Below are 21936 nucleotides of genomic sequence, written 5' to 3' on the forward strand. Positions count from 1 at the left end.
AGTGAGGAGGGGCAGGTCGATCCCCTCCGGCTGCCTCAGTTTCTTTCTCGGCCCACGGAGGCGGGGTCCCAGGCCTGGTCCGCCCCCAGGGAGGACGCGGCGCCGGGGGTGCCCTGAGCTGCGGGCCGGGGGTGGGGCGGGCCGGGGCGCGGGGGGCGGCCCCGGAGGAGTCACGTGGCGCGCGGCCGCGGCCGAAGCAGAAGTAACGGCGCCCGCGTCGGAGGGCGTGCGCGGCAGGGAGTGCCCACAGCCAGGACGGCGGGCGGCTGCGCGCGGGACCCCAGAGCCGGGACCCGCAGCGGGGGCGCGGCCAGGTGAGTGTCCCGGCCGGGTGCGAGCGCACGCGGGCGACCGCGGAACCCGCGCTCGGGGAGCGGCGTCCAGGGGGGACCTGTGCCCGGGCGCTGCCGGTGCTGGCAGGGGTGGGGCACGCCGTCGGGGCCCCCGCCCGCTGTGCCCGGGGCCGGCGCGGTGACGGCGGGGGTCCGGGCTTCGTCGCCGGCCACTTCCTCACTCTGGGCCGGCGCCACTTCGTCGGTTGGTGTCCTGGGTCCGTCCGGCTTTGAATGAGAGCCTGGAGGAAGCGGCGCGGCTTGCGGTCTGGGGTTCGTGCGAGCTCTGGTGGTGTAGGCTCCGGTGGCCGGGGGGGCGGGCGTGTCTCCTGACCACCTCTGTGCCCAGGGCTTGTTGATTCCAGGCGGAGCCCTTCGCCCTGAGAAATAGAGCTTTCGGGGGATTCAAGATTCCGTCTCCCCCCGCAATAGTTGTACGCATCATTATGTGCGTCTCTGAGTTTTCGTGGTTATGTTGTGGAACCCCAGAGAGGTCGTTACCCCCATAGCGGAAGAATTCGCGGGAAAGATGTGTCCCGTTTCGACGGGGGGCGGGGGGCGCTTGGCGCCTGGATTCCAGAGGGGGCCCGGGAGGGGCTCTTGTAGCACCCTGATCTTGAACTAGAGTGAGAAAGTATGGAGGGGGGTGGCACGCGCATGGGAAACAGGAGGCCTTGTCAGTCAGTGTAATTCGAATTTCTGTTCCACCTGTGTAACCTTGGGCAAGTTGAAGAGTCTCTGAGCCTCAGTTTCTTCGCCTGGGTACTTGGGCCACCCAGGCCTCCATTCCAGGGCTGTGTGGAGAATTGGGGCTTATCTGCTACTTCTTCACCCTATGCTTAAGGGCCCTGCCTTGGGGCTCGGGCCATCATCCTTAGCTACAGTCTTGCAGGGAGTCTTAATTTAGGGGTTCCTGGCCGCCTCAGGCAGCTACCCTTATTACAAAGATATGAATGCCCCGTGTGTACCAGCTCAGGACGATACTCACTGCAGGTTTCCTTGATGCTGAAATGACCTAATCATGCTGCAGCCCTCCCCCCTCCCTCTCCCTCTACCTCTACCTGGAGCCTGTGAAACTCCTCTGAAAGAGGCCAAGCCAGGAACCCCATAAAGAGCCCTTTGGCTGAGTGGAGTTGATGGAAAATTGCGGGTGAGGAAATTTTTGAAAGCACGTCTTCATTTGGAAAACACTTAAAAACACAGCAGAAAATCTCATCCATTATGTTAGCACTTAAATCAGTAAAAAGTCAGGTCAGACCCTTTACCTTCTCCCGCTCTCCAAAAGTAACCCCTCCTCCTGGGTTTATAAGCAGACCGCCTTTTAAAAAATGTAATTATATTTATGCTTTTTAGTTTGCAACTCTTCTTTCATCCACCTCACGAATCTTTCCAGATCAAATTGCGTGTAAATCTTCCTCATTCTTTCCAATAGCTACTGAGCATTCTTTAATGTGTGTGTCCCATCATTTAAGGGACCACCCCCATTCGTGAGCTGTTGAATTGTTTCTTGTTTTTTTTTTTTTCTCTGTTACAAATGATGCTTCTGTGACTATTTGTGTGTGTGTTTCTGCACAGCACTGGATCAAAGCATATACACGTTTTACATTTTAGTAGGTGCTCACAGGTTGCCCTAAAAAAAAAAAAGTTGCAGTAATGCACATTCCTACCTGCTGCAGCTGACACTGCTTTGTTCCTCCAATGAAAATATGTATCGCTTTAGCCGCATAGCACAGGGATATCAGCCTGGTGCTTTGTGACCACCTAGAGGAGTGGGATAGGGAGGGTGGGAGGGAGGGAGATGAAAGAGGGAAGAGATATGGGAACATATGTATATGTATAACTGATTCACTTTGTTATAAAGCAGAAACACACCATTGTAAAGCAATTATACCCCAATAAAGATGTTAAAAAAAAAAGACAACCAACAAGGACTTACTGTATAGCGCAAGGAACTATACTCAATATCTTGTAATAACCTATAATGGAAAAGAATCTCAGAAAGTATATATATATATATATATAACTGAATCACTTTGTGGTACACCTACAACTAACACAACATTGTAAATCAACTGTACTTCAATAAAAAAATTTTTTTAAGTATAAAAAAAAGAAAATATGTACCGCTTTGTTGCTGCAGGGTGGGTGTGAGATGCAGCGGTAACATCCCTCGGGCTGTAGGATGGGCTGTTACCTCTCAGGGATGCGACTGTAGCAAAGCCTAACAGAATTGTTTCGTGGGATTTTGTATGAAATTCTGTGCTTCTCTAACGTGTGCGGAGAGCACTGAAGAGAACTCCCCTGCTTCCTGGTTCTGGGTCCTTGTATCCCAGAAGTTTATTTTTTATTTTATTTTTAATTTTTTATTGGAGTATAGTTGATTTAAAATGTTGTGTTTCTGCTGTACAGCAAAGTGAATCAGTTACACATATACATATATCCACTCTCTTTTAGATTCTTTTCCCATATAGGTCATTACAGAGTAATGAGAAGAGTTCCCTGTGCTCTACAGTAAGTCCTTATTAGTTATTTATTTTATATATAGTGTAGTGTGTATATGTCAATCCCAGTCCCCCAATTTATCCCCCCTCCCTTCCCCCCCCCCCCCGGTAACCATAAGTTTGTTTTCTACATCTGTGACTCTATTTCTGTTTTGTAAATAAGTTAATTTGTACCATTTTTTTAGATTCCACATATAAGCAGTATCATAGGATATTTATCTTTCCCAGAAGTTTATTTCGAATAGAAGGACATGAAAAGTAGAATCTTGTTAAATCTCAGCCACATTTGTATTTACACCATAAGTCACTTTTATAAAGTTACCCAGGGAGGATGAGAAACAGGAACAAAAAAGGGATTTCGAGGCTATTTCTTTCTTTTTCTTTTTTTGAAAGCAGAAGCAGAATAGAAATTGCCTGTGATGGCTCGTGCCCTCCCCTGGGGTCAAGGCCTCGGAGACCTCCTTGCCTTAGTTGCTGAGCACTGAACTCTGGAAGGCTGAGTTGGGAGCCGGTGGATTTTGGTGGTTGACTCCAAGGATCTTGTGGCCGTGAGGATGTCTTCCCAGTTCTTGGGGAAGGACGTGAGAGACTTGGTGTTTATGGTTGAATCAATCCCCTGGGCTTCTAAGTGGGAAGTAACCAGAATCCTGGGAAGGTTAAGTCCAAGGCCCTCCCAGAGTCAGAAAGAACTGAGGGCCTTGGTGCTTCCCGGTTGGCTGGTTTACATGGCAGTGTTGTGAGGGGTTGTGTGTTTCCTATTTGTGCTCTGCTACATGTGGGCCTTGAGCCCTGGGAGTGGGGAACTCAGGAGGTGTATGGCTGGGACCTGGTCCAAATCTTGGTTCTGACACTTTGCAGCTGTGTGACCTTGGACAAGTCCTTTGACCTCTCTGCCAAGTTAGTTACTGTCTGACCAGATTCTGCCACCAGATTCTGGATTCCAGAAGGCGGGTGCTGAAGGAGCAGGGGCATGGGATTCAGACCGGGGTTCCGATCCTGATGTCACCATGTGTCTCTGTGACCTTGATCACATGATTTCACCTCCCAGGACTTGAGTTTTCACCTCCGGTATTTCTCGTTGAAATAAATGAGATGAACGAGATACGGCAGGTGCAGGCACCTGGGGAGGGCCGATAAACAGCTAGTTTACCAGGATGAGACTGGCCTCAGGCACCTTGTTCATCCCCTGACCTGGGTTCGAGGGCGGTGAGGCAGGAGGCTCAGGTCAGGCAGAGTTCTTGGCATACTCTGTAGTCCTGCTGCCGGGCCTTTGCTTAAGCCTGTTCCTCTGACTACAACAGTGTTCCCTCCCGCTTCATCTTTTTTTAAAGCTTGGATTCAGATGCTGCCTTCCCCCAGAAGCTTCCTATGAGCACTGTCAGTTCCCAGCCTTACCCCAGACTAAGTTGGGGACCCCTTCTTGCTACTCTCTTTATTACCCCCACCCCCATGTCTCTGCTACTGCAGAGTCATTGAGCTGACTAGTCCCTTTCCAAATGGGTGGAGAACAGGTATAATTCATGACCTTATCGCTGGGCTGTCAGCATACCTGGGAGGTGCCTTTGGCTGTGGGTGTGAGGTAGAGGGATGAGGGAGCAAAGGACAGGGCCTGGGCCGCTCCCTGCACCCCTCATTTACATAAAAGTCCACCCTCCATTTCTGTCATAGAGTTGACCCTTGATTAATGTCTTGACCAGCTGGCTGATTAATATGATCAGAGGCCCTGCTAGATGCTGGGGGCTGTACATACACTGTGGCGTCTGCTCCTTCCAGAGCCCCTCGAGGGTGGTATTGTTATCCCCATTATACAGCTGGGGAAGCTGAGGCCCTGATTTTGAGCAACTTGGCAAAGAGACTGTGGGGAGGCTGAGCCAGTGTGGAGGCCCAGACAGCCTCGACTGAACACCAGTTTCTCTCCAGAGTAGCAACTGTGGGAGCCTCAAGGGATTTGGAGGAGGGGAGGAGGTAAGAAAGAGACAGGGGACAGTGGATAGTGACAGTAGCAGGAGCTGAATCTGAGGAGCATTGACTTTGCATCTTTGTTCTACGGGCTGAGATATATTATCTGGTTCGATCCTTACAGGAACCTTTGGAGGTTCTTTCATCTGTCATCTTCCCCTTTACAAGGGTGGCAATTCAGCCTGTGGGTGTAGGTGACTTGGGGTAGGGGCTGCGGTCTGCAAGCCTGAAGTTAAGTCCCTTCTGAGTGAGGGGCAGTGTGTCTTCGGACATTTGGGAGGCAGACTGGGGGGAGGGTTTTTGCAGAGCAGGGGCTTAGGGAGCGACATGATTTCACTCTTGTTCTTAAAGCATCCTTTTGGTTCCTGGTCTGAGAGTGGACTGTAGGGGCTGGAGCAGAAGCAGGGAGACCAGTTAGCAGGCGATCAGAATGACCCAAGTATAAGATCCTTGGAGGGACCAGTGAAGCAGTGAGACTGATTGCATTCTGGGTTTGCCTGTGGATTGGATGTGGGCGTGAGAGAAACCAGACAAGGAAGGCTCTGAGATTTGGGGCGCAAACACCTCTCTGGGAAATGCCAGCTGTGCAGGAGGATGAGGGATAGCCAAGGATACCCCTGGATGTTGAGCGGCACGCCAGGTGCTTCACAGGTGGCTTCCTAACTGTTCTGATGAAACTGAGGCTCACGGAGGTCACGCAGCCTGCCCAGGTCCACACGGTCAGTGGGAACCTACACCACGATTTGAACGTGAGGCTGCTGGGTCCTGCTGTCTTCTGCCCTTTTTGCCCCAGTTCCATGGACACATTCGGAAGGGGTTTTTTTTTTTTTTCCTGTTCCCAACTTCACTCGGGAAGTAAAGGGATGGTTGGAAATCTCTTGGCAGGCTGTCAGGGGTGGGGACAGGAGTCAGTCTGGGCTGCTCTGGCTATTCAAATGTTCCACAGCATCAGAGTATGTGGGGAAGGAGTGGTAACAGCCAGGCTGGAGTGATTTGGTTATTTAAAGCCGGGATAGTGGTTGGGTCACTGAGGTCGAGGGCTCCACCCACACCTCACTTCCATTTAAACCTCTGTGTGTCCTGCCTGGGCTCTCTGAGCGGCCAGCAAGTCTCCGCCACTAGAACCTTCTCCCCAAACTCATCCCGATGGGCATGAGACAGGATCTTCACTCTTGAAGTCGAAGCCAAATCCCACTCAGTTAACTAAAAGCAGTTCCCTCCTTTATTCCGCCCTTCCAGCCTCCCTCGTTCTCTCACTCCTTGCCTCCCCCTGGAGCTGGCAACCATGAGCACCACGGTCAACGTGGACGCCCTTCCGGAGTACGAGAAGAGTCAGATCAAGAGGGCCCTGGAGCTGGGCACGGTGATGACGGTGTTCAGCTTCCGCAAGTCCACCCCGGAACGGAGGACTGTCCAGGTGATCATGGAGACCCAGCAAGTGGCCTGGAGCAAGACGGCCGATAAGATCGAGGGCTTCCGTGAGTACCTCCTCCCCTTCCTGCCCAGACCAGTGGTCACGGCAGTTGTTGTCGGTTTGATACCTTCTGAAAGTGAAAGTGGGGCCGCTCTGTCTGGGTCTCTGAATGGGTTCAGAGCAGGTGGGGGAAGTTAGCCAGGAAACAGCAGGTGAAGGAACAGGAACCTGCGTGGGCCAACTTGGAAATGACATCCAGACAGCTCACCCGGGATGGCAGGGGCTGGGCTCCCTGTCTCACAGCATCGGGGACCATTTGGTTCGAGCTGATGGTCAAGCCGTCTGCCCTTTGAGGGCTTAACTGGCCAGAGCTTGTGGAAACTCATAGCTTGGTAGCCAGACGAGCAGAGTGAGAAGCCTGTGCTTTAGCTCCAGGTGGACAGAGCGCACTGCTGAATGTTCTGTAGCTCTCAAGTGAAGTTCTGGTCCAGGTGGAGGCATCTTCTTCTCCCCATCCTCTTTACATTCGGCAATCGGCTCAGTGCCTAAAGTTTCTAAGACTGTTTTTAACAAACAGAGTTAGGAGACTTAAGCAATTTTCAGTTGCAGAGACTTGTTTAATTTGACTTTTTTATTGGCTACTTTTTAATTGAGGAATTAAAACGTACACTTGGGGGAGAATGAGACGATTCTAAATAAGTGTCTCTTCCCCAGCCCACGTCTTGCTCCAGCGCAAGCTCATTACCAAGTTCTTTGGTCTTCCAGAAGTATTCTGTGCTCGTGTGATGTGTGTATTGTGTTTCCTACATGAATGGGTACCTACTACGTACACCTCTGCACTTTGATTTCTTTTTTTAATTTAACAATTATCTTGGAGGTGGTTTATTATTGGCCTGTTGAGCTGCCCTTTTCTTTCATGGCCACATAGCATTCTGGCTACAGTGTAACAGTTTAACCCCTAGAGACGGGCACTTTGGGCCTTTCCAGTCTTTTGTTATTAGCTGCAGTGACTATACTTGGATTCTAGTTTTTTTCTTTTTTTTTTTTTTTGCGGTACGCGGGCCTCTCACTGTTGTGGCCTCTCCCGTTGCGGAGCACAGGCTCCGGACGCGCAGGCTCAGCGGCCATGGCTCACGGGCCCAGCTGCTCCGCGGCACGTGGGATCTTCCCGGCCCGGGGCACGAACCCGTGTCCCCTGCATCGGCAGGCGGACTCTCAACCACTGCGCCACCAGGGAAGCCCGGATTCTAGTTTTTTAAAAAAATTTTCTGGTAACAGATTTATGGAGATACAATTCACATACCATGTAATTCATCCATTAAAAATGAACAGTATATTCTGATATGTGCAACCACTACCACAATTTTCATCACGCCAAAAAGAAACCCTGCACCTTTTAGCCATCCCTCTGTTCCTCATCCACCTGTCCTGCCCTAAGCAATCATTAGTCTCCTTTCTATCTCTAAAGAGGTCCCTGTTCTGGAGATTTCCTCTAACAGGGACCATATAGTATCTGGCCTTTTGTGACCGGCTGCTTTTACTTAACACAATGTTTCCCAGTGTTTTCAAGGTTCGTCCACGTTGCGGTGCGTCTCAATACGTCCCTCCTTTATGTGGCTGAGTAATACTCCACTGCATAGATATTCCACAGTTTGTTGATCCATCATTTGTTGGTGGACATTTGGGTTTTTTACACTTTCTGGCTACCATGAATCCTGCTGCTGTGAGCATTCATGAGTGATTTTTTTGTATGGCTGTGTGTTTTCATTTCTCTCGGGTATCTGTCTGGGAGTAGCATTGCTCCTAGGTCAGTATGGTAGCTTTGTTAATCATTCTAGGAACTGCCAGCCTATTTTCCCAGTTGTGGCACCATTTTACCTTCCCACCAGCTGTGTGTGAGGGTCATCCTTGTGTTATGCTTTCATGCACACATGTTTTGTGTTTACCTGAAGGACAGCTTCCTGTATGTGTTATTTCTGAGTTAAAGGGTACAGGCTATTTTAACTTTGAAAGGACAGTTGGAGAACATCCCACAGAGGCCCATGAGGTGTTGAGGGCACCTCCCGTTCCCCACACCCTCGTCCACTCTGCCGTGGGGTTCTGAACTTGGCCGTTCACAGGTGGTCTCTGATAGCTCCGTGCAGTTCTTCGTGTGATTTCTTTTAACATGAGTGAGATTAAGTAGCTTTCCAAAAGGTTTCTCCTAGCTTTGGAGCCGAGCAGGCCTCCGGTGGCACAGAGCCAGAAGCCCGGCTTTGAAAGTGCCCGTGTCTGGAGGCAGCAAACTCTCCTCCCAGTTTGGTTTGCATTGGCCACGCTCCACCTCCCAGGTGGCCCAGAGACCTGTGGCAGCTGGGGTGGGGGTGGGGGCCTGCCTGGGGATGAAAGGGCATAGATGGTAAATACAGGTGTCCTGTACTGAGAGTGGATGGCTGGTCCCTTCTCTTCTGGGGGCTGAACATCGGAAACACCTGGGGGGAGCATTTAAAGATACAGCCTACTGGAACTTTCTCCTGAAAGTTCTGATGGGTGTGAGACAGGATTTTGCCTCCTGAAATCCACACGCTATAGTTCTCCCCACTCATTAACCAAAAGCAGTTCCTCCTCCTCCTTGGAGTGGCTGAGGAGGTCTGTCATTCACCAGGTTGGTTGGGATTCAGTATTTTAATAGGCTCCCCAGGTGATCCTGGTAGCTAGCCAGGTTTGGTAGGTACTGCTCTAGAGACTCCCTCCCTCCCTCCATCCTTCCATCAGTCCATCCACCCTTCCCTCCCTCCCTCCCTCCATCCTTCCTTCCTTCCCTCCTTCCTTCCTTCCACCCATCCTTCCTTCCACCCATCCTTCCGTACCTCCATCCATCTATATTTGAATGCCTGCTCTCCCAGGCACTATTCTAGGTCCTGGAGATACAGCAGGAATTACATTAGACTCCAGTCCTCGCGGAGCCTACATTGTTGGATTAGGTACAAGCAGCGTGGAGCTTGACTTCCAGCACATTTGATGAGCTTTGCCATGTGACTGCAGGGCAAGTTACATGCACTTTCTGAGATCTAATTCTCTTATCTGCAGAATGGGAGTAATATTGGTATCCATGCACACGGTTACAGTTGGGCATGAGTAAATGAGTCGATACATCAGAGGGTCGAACATGGTGAACGGCACAGGGTAAGCCCCGGACCAGTGGCAACTGCTGCTGTTACTTTTGCCATTGGCTGTTGATGACGAGCGGCATCCAGCTTGTCCGGGGCAGCAGGGTCTTGCTTAGGTGTTTGGACCTTTTCTGGAGAGCAGTAGGGTCCACCGAAGTGTTTTCAGAAGAGGGACGATGTGAACACGTTTGCGTTTTTGAACGTGCGCTGGCAAGTCTGTGCGCTATGGCTGTGTCAGTAGTGTTTGTAAAGCAACAGAAAACCCAAGTTGGGAGTAAAGAGCTTAGAAAAGGTGCTCCCCTGACCACTTAGAAAGAATAGGCCTGTGGGCCCTAGATGGGGACTCTCAGCACCGCATTTTCAGCCTCCTGACATAGGGGTGTCCTGGGGGGACCCCCACAGCTGTAGTGTTGCTTCAGCGGTCCTAGTTAGCGGGATCCTCCAGGTTACTGTGGCGTCTGCCAGGGGCAGGCAAACAGGAGGGAGCACGAGCGTGTGGTCCTGGGGTAATTGGCAAGCAGCCTGTGACCTTTGGACAGCTGTCACAACACCCCTTTCAGGCCTGGGTGAAGGTAGACACCCAGGGGTCCCACTGTGCAAAGCAGTGAGTGGTTCTCAGCCGGGGCAATCCCACCCCCACCCATTCAGGGGCATCTGGCAATGCCTGGAGATGCTGTTAGTTGTGATTATTTGGGGGGTAGCTTCTGGCATCTAGTGGATTGGGGCCAGGGGTGCTGCTAAACACCTTACAATGCACAGGACAGTCCCCGCCCCCACCAAAACAAAATGATCCTATATAAAGTGTCGGTGGTGCCAAGGTTAAGAAGCCCTGGTCTAAAGTCACGCGTTTGCTTTGCTTAGAACCGTAAAATGGCACTGGGTATGTTCGGGTTTCTCTTTGGACCCTGTCATGACGGAGCTGTGTCATGTCTTCAGCCCATATTTGCTGTCATATTGGGTGCTAGCTTCTGCTAAGAGAGAGGAGGAAGGATGGAGTCCCTGCCCTGGAGGGAACAGATGCAGCAACTGGGAATTGCAGGATCGTGTGGTCGGTACACAGTGCAGGTCTGCGCTGGGTACTTGGCGAGGAAGGAAGGCTCTTGTCCCCCTCAGTGGGGATGGGGGGTGGTCGGGAATGGGGGGAGGCATCATAGCAGAGGAGCTGCTTCTGTGGAGAGTTAAGGGAGGGGCTTGTCAGGTGGCCAGCAGGACGCCTGCCCTGAAGTGGGGTCAGTAGGTGCCATTGGATGCAGGTGCGTAGATTTGGGGGTCAGTGATTCGGACACGGCTTAGCTGGACGGTTCTTCTACTCTTTGTGGCCTGGACTGAGGTGGCACTCAACTGGCATGTCACCTGGTCTGAAAGGTTCCAGAACCTTGACTCCCATGTCTGGTGCTGTGGTGGTGATGGCTGGAAGCCTGGGCTCAGCCGGAAATGTTGGCTGAGCACCTGCTGCTTGGCAGTCCCAGGGTAGCTGGACTTCTTACATGGTGCCTGCTGTCTCCCCTGGGTGTGTGTCCCAAGAGTCCCAGGCCAAAGCTTCTGGGCTTCTTATGACTTAGCCCGAGAACTCCCAGAAAGTCATGTGCTCAGGTCACCAGGGCCAGCTCGGGTTCAGAGCATGGGAAATCTCCTCTTGGGGAGGGCGAGGCTTGCACGTCCAGGGCGGGGAAAAGTTGACGGCAGCCACCTTGGAGCCAAGTGACCATGAGAACAGCTGGACTCTGGATCCAGACTTGTAGCTCAACTCCCTGCTTGACCAAATACTAGGTGCTGCGTGATCCAGGGCAGGTTGTTTGACCTCTCTGTGCCTGTTTCCCCGTTGGTCAAGTGAAATGATAATAGTCCCTACCGATAAGATAAGGGTGAGAATCAGATGGATTTTTATTATATGTACTTTTTTATTTTTAAAATTATTTTTTAATTAATTTATTTATTTTTGGCTGCATTGGGTCTTCAGTGCTGCGTGCAGGCTTCCTCTAGTCGCGGCAAGCAGGGGCTCCTCTTCATTGCAGGGCGCGGGCTTCTCATTGTGGTGGCTTCTCTTGTTGGGGAGCACGGGCTCTAGGCGTGCGAGCTTCAGTAGTTGTGGCGCGCGGGCTCAGTAGTTGTGGCGCACGGGCTTAGTTGCTCCGTGGCGTGTGGGATCTTCCCGGGCCAGGGCTCAAACCTGCGTCCCCTGCAATGGCAGGCGGATTCTTAACCACTGCACCACCAGGGGAAGTCCTTATGTACTTTTTTATATGTACGTGTTTTATCTGTATATAAAAGGTACATATTTTAATGGATGGGAGTCCCAAGGCCTGGCTTCTAATAAAGACGATGGTCTCCAGCCAGACACTCACAAGACGTGGCTGTCATTCTCCCGTTTACTTTCCAAGGCTGATGGGCAAGGTGGTGCCCTGGGTTCCTTCCTGCACTGGCTCCTGAGGCTCTGGATGTCGGGAGGGAGCTCATGCCGGGAAGTGCTGCCTCTCTGGTTTTTCTTTCTTTCCAGGGGCACCAGCTGCGCAGACGCCAGCTGGAAAGGAGCCCTCTTGGGGACCTTTCTGAGTTGAACCTTTGGGGTCCTCTTGCATGTTGTCCATCTGGGAGGCCGGTCTGGAATGCATCTCAGGAGCCAATGTGATGCCAGCTGTTTGTGGAGTGTGGATGGGGCCAGCTGTGCAATGAGCTGCCTTTGAGGACGTGGAGCATGTCCATTTCGACTGAATGGGCCCTTTATCCTCAAGTTTTCACTTCTGCTTACGCGTGTTTTCTCCGTCTGCTTATTTTTGGCAAGTGGTGGCGGCCCGTGAATGAGGGATTCTCGCAAATAGGAGCTGTTCTGTTTCCCTGGTGTGAGGTCCTTGGCTTGCCTGTGACCCTGTGAACAGGAAGCAGGAATCATCCCCACTTTATTACGAGGAAACCGAGTCCTGGGGAGACTAGGTGACATGCCCAAGGCTACACAGTCAGGAAGGGGCAGAACTACAGTTTGCCTTCGTTCAACCTGCCTTCAGAGTCGCAAGTCTTCTGCTCTGTGTTGCTGTCTCCTCTTACATGATATCAGAGATGTCTGAGTGCTGTATGGGATAGAGAAGCACCCTGCTGGGGACCTAAGAATGATAGCTTCGTTCAGGTTTCGTTACGACAGGAGGGAAGGCACCGGTTCCTATTCGCGCAGAGGACACGCTCTGCCTGGTGCTGAGGTGCCAGGGGAAGGAGACTCGAGAGGTGCCTGGTTAGCGGGGAGCCAGACATGCCTGCTGGAGACCCCACGGTGGAGACAAGTGCGGACACGGCCAGGGGCGCTGAAATGGGCTCGTCCTGTATCCTGGCTTCTTCTGAAATCCAACCTTGAGCTTCTTACCCATCTTTTTAAAAAAAGTATTTTTCCAAGTTCTTATTTTAACAAAGTGTTTTTCAAACGATGGAGAAATAGATGTTTTTTTTTTCCACTGGCATCTTCTGTCTAAGAAGAAATCCATTGTCTGAAAGTGGTTCCCAAGCTCTGTCAGTCAAGTGTCCCGTCAGAAATAAGATTACACCAGTGCCCCCAGTGTGTACAAACTTATTTTTCTTTTTAAAGAAAATTTTTTCTTTTTTAATTGAGGTATAGTTGATTTACAATGTTGTGTTAGTTTCAGGTGTACGGCAAAGTGGCTCAGTTATACATATATCTCTTCTTTTTCAGATTCTTTTCCCTTATAGGTTATTACGAAGTATTGAGTATAGTTCCCTGTGCTATAGAGTAGGTCCTTGTTGGTTATCTTTTTTTTTTTTTTTTTTTTTGCGGTACGCGGGCCTCTCACTGTTGTGGCCTCTCCCATTGCGGAGCACAGGCTCCGGACGCGCAGGCTCAGTGGCCATGGCTCATGGGCCCAGCCGCTCCGCGGCATGTGGGATCTTCTCGGACCGGGGCACGAACCCGTGTCCCCTGCATCGGCAGGCAGACTCTCAACCACTGCGCCACCAGGGAAGCCCTATCTCTTTTATATATAGTAGTGTGTATATGTTAGTCCCAAACTTCTAATTTGTCCCTTGCCCCTTTTCCCCTTTGGTGACCATAAGTTTGTTTTCTGTGTCTGTGAGTGTGTTTCTGTTTTGTATATAAGATCATTTGTATCTTTTTTTTTTTTTTTAAGATTCCGCATATAAGTAATATCCTATGGTATTTGTGTTTCTCTGTTTGGCTTACTTCACTTAGTATGATAATCTCTAGGTCTATCTGTCTTGTTACACATGGCATTATTTCATTCTTATGGTTGAGTAATATTCCATTTTGTGTGTGTGTGTGTGTACATACAATTTTTGATTATAGATGTGCAGTTATGGTAACAGCACAGGCTCTGGAGCCCGAGTGCCTGCCTTCAGATCCCAGCCCTGCCTCTTCACTGGAGGGTGACCTTGGACCATTCATGTCACCTCTTTGTGCCTCTTTTCCAAGTCTGTAAAATGAGAATAGTAAAAGAACCTGTCTCCTAAGGCTCCTGTGAGGATTAAATGAAGTAATACATGTAACCTGCTTTCAGCAGTGCTGGGCACAGAGGAGGTAGGTGCTCAGGCATCTGCTGCTCTTGTCCGCCTCCGACGTGAAGGGAAGTGGCATTGTGGAAAGGATGACGTGAATATGAGAACTTGCATTTATGTGACGAGATCCTTGTTTCTTTCCTGCACCCGAATGGGTTGTCCTCCTCCTCTTCTGGGGTGCGGATTCCCTAGGGCAGAGCCTGCTGGTGTGAGAAATAGAGCTCTTGTTTTCATTCCTGACATTGATGGAGACCTGCCTGTATGCTGGTCAGTGGAGGAATTGGTTTCTGTGTTCAAGGGCTGTCTTCTGCCCTGGATGACCATCACTTGGTGTGATGAGAATTCAGCCGTCTGTTGGTTTAGCAAACACTCAGAGGGCTTGGTGTGTGTCGGGCGTGGTGCTCGAACCTGGGGACAGCGTGGTGAGCGGGACAGTGTGGACCCCCAGAGGCGCTTACGGTGCCACGGGAAAGGCAGAACAAGCCAGGCTAATCACCCAGTCATTCTGGATCGTGTTGGCTGCTAAGAAAGGAAGAAGCAGGGCGCCTTGGCAAAGAGTCACTGGTGAAGAGCGCTGTTTTAGGAGGCCACGCCTCAGGGAAGCATTTCCATGGAGGTGACATTTGAGCTGAGAACTTGAAAGGTGATAAGGGAGCCATGAGAAGCTCTAAGGGGAGAGCATTCTGGGCAGAGGGCACAGCAATAAAGCTTCTGTATTAGTCAGGTTAGCCTAACAGCCGTGACAAGTGATTTCTTGATCTCATGCAAGTTTCTCACTCAGGTCATGGTCTAGTGGAATTGGGGGGTGGGGCTCTGCTGTCTGGTGGTACCACTGTCCCCTCAGGCATCTGAGGCCACTGCAGGGTCTTCTCTTCGGCCAGCATGTGGTGGAAGAGGAAGAGTGGGGGATGGCTTAGGAGGTTTTAGGGGTCATTTCTGGAACCGATGTGCCTCTTCCCTCCCATCTTCCATTGACCAGAACTTGGCATGTGACTGGCTACAAAGGATGCTGGGAAACGTGGCCCAGTTGTGTGCCAGGAAGAATGGGAAAGGGGCTTGTCAGGTGTCCCCCAGGCTCTTCCACGGCCCCTAATTTTGGAAGATGCAGAGGTGGCTGTAGGAGCCCCACTGATGGCTAGAGAATAGAATGATTGCAGGGATTTAGGGATTCTTGCAGGAATTCAGGGAAATGAAGAGCCTTTGCACTGGGCCTCCTGGGAAGGGGAGGTGATGGCACTGAGGACTCTCCCATCCCATCTGTGACAAGAGCTGCCGGTGGTGACGTTTCTCCATAGATGGGCTTTGTCGGCCGTCTTAGGTTTCCTCATAGTCATGGCTAGACCCTCCCCAGCAAAGCTCTCCACTTTGACAGTGTCGGCCCATCAGTGAAGGCTTTGGGTCCCAGCCTCCCAACGATGGATGCCTCTGATTGGCTGGGTCTTCTGAGCCCGTGCTCGGGGGTTGGCTGCCCTTGAGACCAGTGTCATCTCCGGTCAGCTTTGGTGTGGAGGGTGGGTTAGACGGGTCTCCTGCTAGAGAACATGGTCTGGCTTCTTCAGGACTCTGGGCAGAGATGGGTCCCTGTTATGGGTGAATTGTGTCTCCCTTCCAAATTCATGTGTTGAAGCCCTAATCCCCAGGACCTCAGAAGGCGACCTTATTTGGAAATAGGGTCTTTGCAGATGTAATTAGTTAAGATGAGGTCATGCTGGCACACGAATGGGCCCCTAATCCCATATGACTGGTGTCCTTATAAGAAGAGGGCTCGCGCGCGCACACACACACACACACACACACACACACACACACACACACACGACGATGCCTCTGTAAGCTCGGGGACACTGAGGGTTGCCGACATCCTGGGAAGCCAGGAGGGAATCAGGGAACCGATTCCCTCTCACAGCCACAGAAGGAGCCACCCCTGCCAACACCTTGATCTGAACCGGGAGACAATGCATTTCTGTTGTTGAAGCCACCCAGTTGGGGGTGTTTCGCTACAGCATCCCTAGCAGACTAACACACTCCCCTTTAAAAGGAGCCCGAGGGGCAGGGAGGTGAACCCAGCGGTTGATGTATCCACGTGGCCGCAGATAATATGGACAAGCTGGAGTTTGTTGTAAAGGAATTTGAGAGCCCTTGCTTTCTTCCAAGTGTCATCTCAGTTCCTGGCTGCATTGGTCTTGGCTGTAAGGGTGTGAGAGGCAGTGTTGGGTGCTGGTTAAACGTGGGGACTGGAGCCAGCTTGCTTGGGTTTGAGTCCCAAGTCTGTGGCTTGGGCAAGAGACTTCCCTCTCTGTGCCTCTGTTTCCTCACCTGTAAAATGGGAAGAATGACAGTACCCACCTTATAGGGTCTTCAGGAGGATCAGATGAGCTCCTGAAGGTAAATCACTTAGAAAGGTAGGGGAAGCGCTATGTGAGGTTTGCTCTCGTTACCATGGCTCAGGCTTCTCGCCCGTCTCTTGGAAGTACATCCCTTGAATTCTCTCCTAGTAACCAAGCCTCCCCTTTGGAGGACGCTGTGCGTGTCTGGTTAGTTGTGGTCCATCCAGTTCCCTGTGCTCCCAATGGCTGTGGAGGTGTGGACAGGACTCTCTTTTGGTCTGGCTTTTGGGGATCTCGGTGTCCCAGCCCAGAAGTCCATCTGGCCGTTGGGGAGGAGAGGACAGGAGAGAGGGGCAGCTGCAGTGTGGACACACCTGAAGCCAGAGGGCCGGCACAGGGAGTGTCTGTGCTGTAGTGCCAAGCCCTGGGAGGCACACGTGTTGCTGCTTCACACAATTAGAGGGTCCCCGACAGTGGGTGCAGGTTGGCTCTCTTACGCATGTCTGACTAGGGGAGGGAGCTATTAAAAGGCATCCCGTGGTGAATCCTGTAGGAAAGAAAATAATCTGCCTCCCCCTCCACCCTCCCCAGCCCACCCTCACCCCTACCCCCGTCTGTCTTCGCTGAAAACGAACATTTTCCCGTGTCAGGCGGGCGAAGTGACACGTCTTGTTTTGCCTTGGAAGAGACCTGAGTGCTGTGCACCTTGAGGTTGAAGCCAGACATCCTGGTGTTGACTTTTCCTGCCCGCTGGCAATGCGTGACCCCAGAGCCAGGCCCTCGGTGCCTGTCACCCCACACACTGTGAGCTCCGGGAGGCTGGGGCCCACGGCTTCTGATCACCAGGGAGGCATCCCAGCACCTGGCCCACACCTGACCTGCAGTGGGTGCTTCTCAGAGACGTGGTCAGCAGATAGATCCAGGAAACCACCCCTGGCTGCCCTCTCAGCCTCTGTCCCCTTCTCTCTCCCCAGAGGTGGCAGTGTCTGGGGTTAAGATAGGACAGCTCTGTGACGACTTCTCTAACCACACTTGATGCTTCTGGCCTGGGCCTGTGCTTGCCTCAATTTCCTCATGCGTGAGATGGGTAACGAATGGCTGGGCTACCCTGTAGGGTGGTGGTGAGGATTACATTTGTAAGTGCCTCTGACACGCATGGTAGGTACCTGACAGAGCTTGTGTGTGCCGCATCTGTGTGTGCCTGGGGGCGCTGGGGGCGGCCGTCGTGTAGCCCACCCATGTAGAGGCTGGCCCCTCCTGACGCGTGTGCGTAGGGGTCCTACAGGGTTAAGGTCCCTTGGGTTTGAGCCTGGCCGTCGGCGGGCAGCCCAGCTCCCTGCCTTTCTCCCTGCGCAAGTCCAGGGAGGCCTGGAGTTGGAGGAGGAGCGTCCACAGGGCAGCGGTGAAGTTTCGGTGCTGATGCCACTTTAGAGCAGGAGAGCCTCTCCCACACTCCTGGCACGGTAGGGAGAAGCTGTAAGATGCTTTCATCTTACACGAGGTGTGCCGGTGGCCATGGTTGGGAGTGAGTTTTGAGGGGTAAAGTGTCTGTGTGTGAAGGACTCTGTTCTGAGAAGGAAAAGCCCGGGAACTTGCTGATCGGTAGAATGGAAACTAGCAGTTAGAGTCAGCACCGCACAGTCGAGAGCGATGTGGCAGGAGGAGGCCTCCAGGACTCACAGGGGCAGACGCACCTCAGGACTGGGGGCCCGCCGGGGGCTCCCTGCCTCAGCTTCTCAGTCCGATTGGATCTCACCGGCCAGGTGTCACCTGCCTGCCATGCCTGGCCACTCCAGGCCACTCCTGGCCTGCTGCCAGCCTCTGCTGGTGGGAGCAGGGACCTGGCCGGGGGAGGACCGACGTCCCTGGGGAGGCAAGAAGGGCCTGAGCTGGGGTGGCCGATGGTGAAAGTTACACCCATCTCCTGTTGAAGACAGCTCCCAGCAAGGCCCCTCTGACGTGGTTTTATTTCCCCCTAATTAAACGGCTCTTACTTTGTTTTTCTTGAAGAAGTCACATGTGTCCATTAGTAGAAAGATTTTTTTTTTTTTTTTTTTTTTTGCGGTACGCGGGCCTCTTACTGTTGTGGCCTCTCCCATTGCGGAGCACAGGCTCCGGACGCGCAGGCTCACGGGCCCAGCCGCTCTGCGGCATGTGGGATCTTCCCGGACCAGGGCACGAACCCGTGTCCCCTGCATTAGCAGGCGGACTCTCAACCACTGCGCCACCAGGGAAGCCCCTAGTAGAAAGATTTTAAACTTTGGTGAGGATTACGAGCTCTTCGCCACCCCCGACCCAGAGGGATGTGAGTTCATACTTGGTGTAACCCTTCCAGATTTTTTTTTTTGCAAGACACAGTTACATTTTTACAAAACATAATCCTTTCATAATACTCTTTAGTAATATGCATTTTTCATTTTGTGCTATATTGTGACCACCTTCTTCTCTTTATGAGTTCTTTAAAATGTTGAGATTGGTGTAGAGACAAAGATGACAAACGCCTGTGTACTTAAGAGCATGTCCTCTAGGGTCTGACTGCCTGGGTTCAGATCTTGGCTCTGTCACTTACAACGTTTGTGACCATGGACAAGTTTTTTAGCTTCTCATTTTCCCATCTATAAAATGGGGTAATAGTAATGCCTTCCTCACCGCATTCTCATGAGGATGAGGAGAGCTAGCTAGCACACTTTGGGCCTCACGGACGGCTCAGAGCACTCAGTAAGAGTTAGCTGCTGCTATTACGACCACTACTACTACGACTACTGCTATCATTATTATTATTATTTCTATCTATTCTGGGGATAAACCACCCTGCCCCCCAGCCCAGTATTCACATCCTAATCCTCAGAACCTGTGACTCTTGCCCAATGTGGCAAAAGGCTCTTTGGAGATGTGATTAAGTTAAGGATCTTGAGATGAGGAGATCATTCTGGATTATCTGGGTGGGCCCAGTGTCATCACAAGGGTCCTTATGAGTGAAAGGGAGGGACTTCCCTGGTGGCCCAGTGGTTAAGAATCCACCTGCCGATGCAGGGGACACGGGTTCAGTCCCTGATCCGGGAAGATCCCACATGCTGCAGAGCAAGTAAGCCCGTGGGCCACAACTACTGAGCCTGCACTCTAGAGCCCACGAGCCACAACTACTGAAGCCCGCGCGCCTAGAGCCTGTGCTCTACAACAAGAGAAGCCACCGCAGTGAGAAACCCGCGCACCGGGATGAAGAGCAGACCCCGCTCGCCGCAACTGGAGAAAGCCTGTGCGCAGTCCCGGAGACCCAACGCAGCCAAAAACAAATAATAATAAAATTTTTAAAAAAGAAAAAAAAGAAAGGGAGGGAGGAGGGTCAGAGTCAGAGGAGGAGACGTGACGTCAGAAGCAGAGGTTAGAGTGATAAAGTCAGTGCTTTGAAGGTGGAAGGAGTCCACGAGCCCAGGGATGCCGGCAGCCTCTAGAAGCTGGAAAAGGCAAGGGAACAGACCTTCCCCGGCACCCCCAGAAGGAAGGGAGTCCTGCTGACACCTTGATTGTAGCCCAGTGAGACCCATATTTGACTTCTGACCTCCAGAACTGTAAGATAATAAAAAGATAGTAAATGGTGGCCCTGCATTGGTGGTAATTTGTTACACAGCAGCAATAGGAAATGAATACACCCTCCTAATCAACATAGACACATTGTAGTATTTGCTTTGGATCTTTTTTGTCTGTTTTTAAGAAATTAAATATTACAGTTAAGTCCTCACGTATACCCCTCCTTCCCTGGAGAAACCAGTATCATGCTTTGATAAGTGTCATTCCCATGCATATTTTTTACATTTATTTCAAACATTTTAGTCTGCAGTTCATAATAGTATATTATTTGTGAGGTGTCCACACGGTATCAGTAGCTTTATCTGAACCGCCCATAGCTCTTTTACTACATTAGTTCACCTTGATAGATGCACCTGTCCTTTAGCTTATGGAGACTTAGGTGGTTTCCAGTTGTCAACATCTTTCCAGTCCAAGTATATGCCTTCCCTTTTGTTTTAAATGGCTATACTTTTCTACCTTACTTTTTTTTTTAATAGCTGTTATTTAATTTATTTATTTTCCTTAATTTTTTTTTTGGCTGCGTCGGGTCTTAGTCGCCGCACACAGGATCTTTGTTGAGGCGCGCAGGATCTTTTCGTTACGGTGCATGGTCTGCTAGGGTTTCTCTCCATTTGTGGCACGCGGGCTTCTCTCTAGTTGCGACTCGCGGGTTTTCTTTCTGTAGTTGTGGTGCACAGGCTCCAGGGCGCGTGAGCTCTGTAGTTAGCAGTGTGTGGCTTCTCTAGTTGAGGCGCGCAAGCTCAGTAGTTGTGGCGCGAGGGCTTAGTTGCCCCACGGCATGTGGGATCTTAGTTCCCTGACCAGGGATCAAACCCGCGTCTCCTGCATTAGAAGGTGGATTCTTTACCACTGGGCTACCAGGGAAGTCCCTCTACCTTATTTCATAATTTTTATTTATGTATATTTTTATTTTTTTACCAAACTTCTATATTTGTATATTATGTAGTTTGTTATTTTGCCATGTCAAACAGTGATCCCGGGAACATTTTCATATCTAACTCATAGGCACATCCCTGTTAATTTCCTTAGGATAAATTTCTAGAAGAATTTCTGGGAGGAAGGCAGGCTGTGTCGAGGGCTCTGGGCATAGAGTTCAGTTGTCCCCAGGAAAGCTTCACCGACTTGTATGCCCACCTACCACCCCTACCAGCATCTGGATGTCCGTGGGCTCTCACATCTTTTACAGATATGAAATTCACAGGCAAATGAAGGGTCTTGTGAGTGTTGTTTGGGCGTCCTTCTCCTCCCGGTTTGCCTTTATTCTGTCCCAGGCTGCGAATCTAGCAGCTTGATTCCCCTGTTGGCTGAAGGCTGTGTGTCTCGCCGTGACATCAACAGGACCACTTTGGATGCTGGCGGAAAACTTAGGAGCCCGTACTGTGGGCCGAGGCTGCTGATGGGGCCTCACAGTAACCCCAGAAAGTTGATAGGAGAAATTTGATGCTGAGGGAAGCTGAGGAGCTTTCCAAGGGTAACCGTGGGGATTTAGTTGCAGTTATTCTGATTGCTCAGCTCATGCGTTTTACTAGGACAGGCTCTCTTCTGGGATGTGAGTTGGGTGTCATTTTCCTTGCTCGAGAATAAGGCTCTGGACGAGCTTCCGTTTTGAAGTTGGTTCCAAAAATGTATGGCTATGCAGAGTTGCCGACCAGAGCTGGGTCTGGAATGAAAAGACTGGACTCTGGTTCCTTAAGGCGGGGGTTGTCTTGTTTGGTCTCTGTACTTCTAGCTTCTGGCACCAGTGCCATCAGTAGGTGCTCAATAACTGTGTGCTGTTGAGTGAATATCTTCCACCATGATCTACCACTTTCTTTTTTCTTTTTTCTTTTCTTTTCGAGGAGGAACTACTTTCTCTGTCTATAGATTTGCCTATTCTGGGCATTTCATTTAAATGGACTGTCTACCCTTTGGCCCCTGATGACTTTCGCTTAGTATACTGTTGTCAGTGGGCGTCCACATTGTGGCATGTATCAGTACTCACTCCTTTTCATGGTTGAAGGATATTCCATGGTAAGGATAGACCATAGTTTGTTCATCGCTTGATGGACATTTGGGTTGTTTCCACTTTTTGGCTATTGTGGATAATGCTGTTGTGAACATTTGTGTACATATGTTTGTGTGAATATATTTTCATTCTCTCGGGTGTATGCCTAA

General features: G+C 51.0%; 1 protein-coding gene across 1 annotated transcript in view; it reads left to right on the top strand.

The window, feature by feature from the left end:
- Positions 1–212: 212 nt before the first annotated feature.
- PLCG2 (phospholipase C gamma 2) overlaps positions 213–21936 on the top strand; it is a 150132-nt gene continuing 128408 nt past the window's right edge. Inside the window, exons 1-2 of the mRNA XM_030863240.2 lie at positions 213–314; positions 6032–6270. Of these exons, the coding sequence (XP_030719100.1) occupies positions 6078–6270 (193 nt within the window). The 5' untranslated portion in view covers positions 213–314; positions 6032–6077. The remainder of the gene's footprint in view (positions 315–6031; positions 6271–21936) is intronic.

The sequence above is a fragment of the Globicephala melas genome, chromosome 19, assembly GCF_963455315.2.
Source record: "Globicephala melas chromosome 19, mGloMel1.2, whole genome shotgun sequence".
Lineage (NCBI taxonomy): Eukaryota > Metazoa > Chordata > Mammalia > Artiodactyla > Delphinidae > Globicephala > Globicephala melas.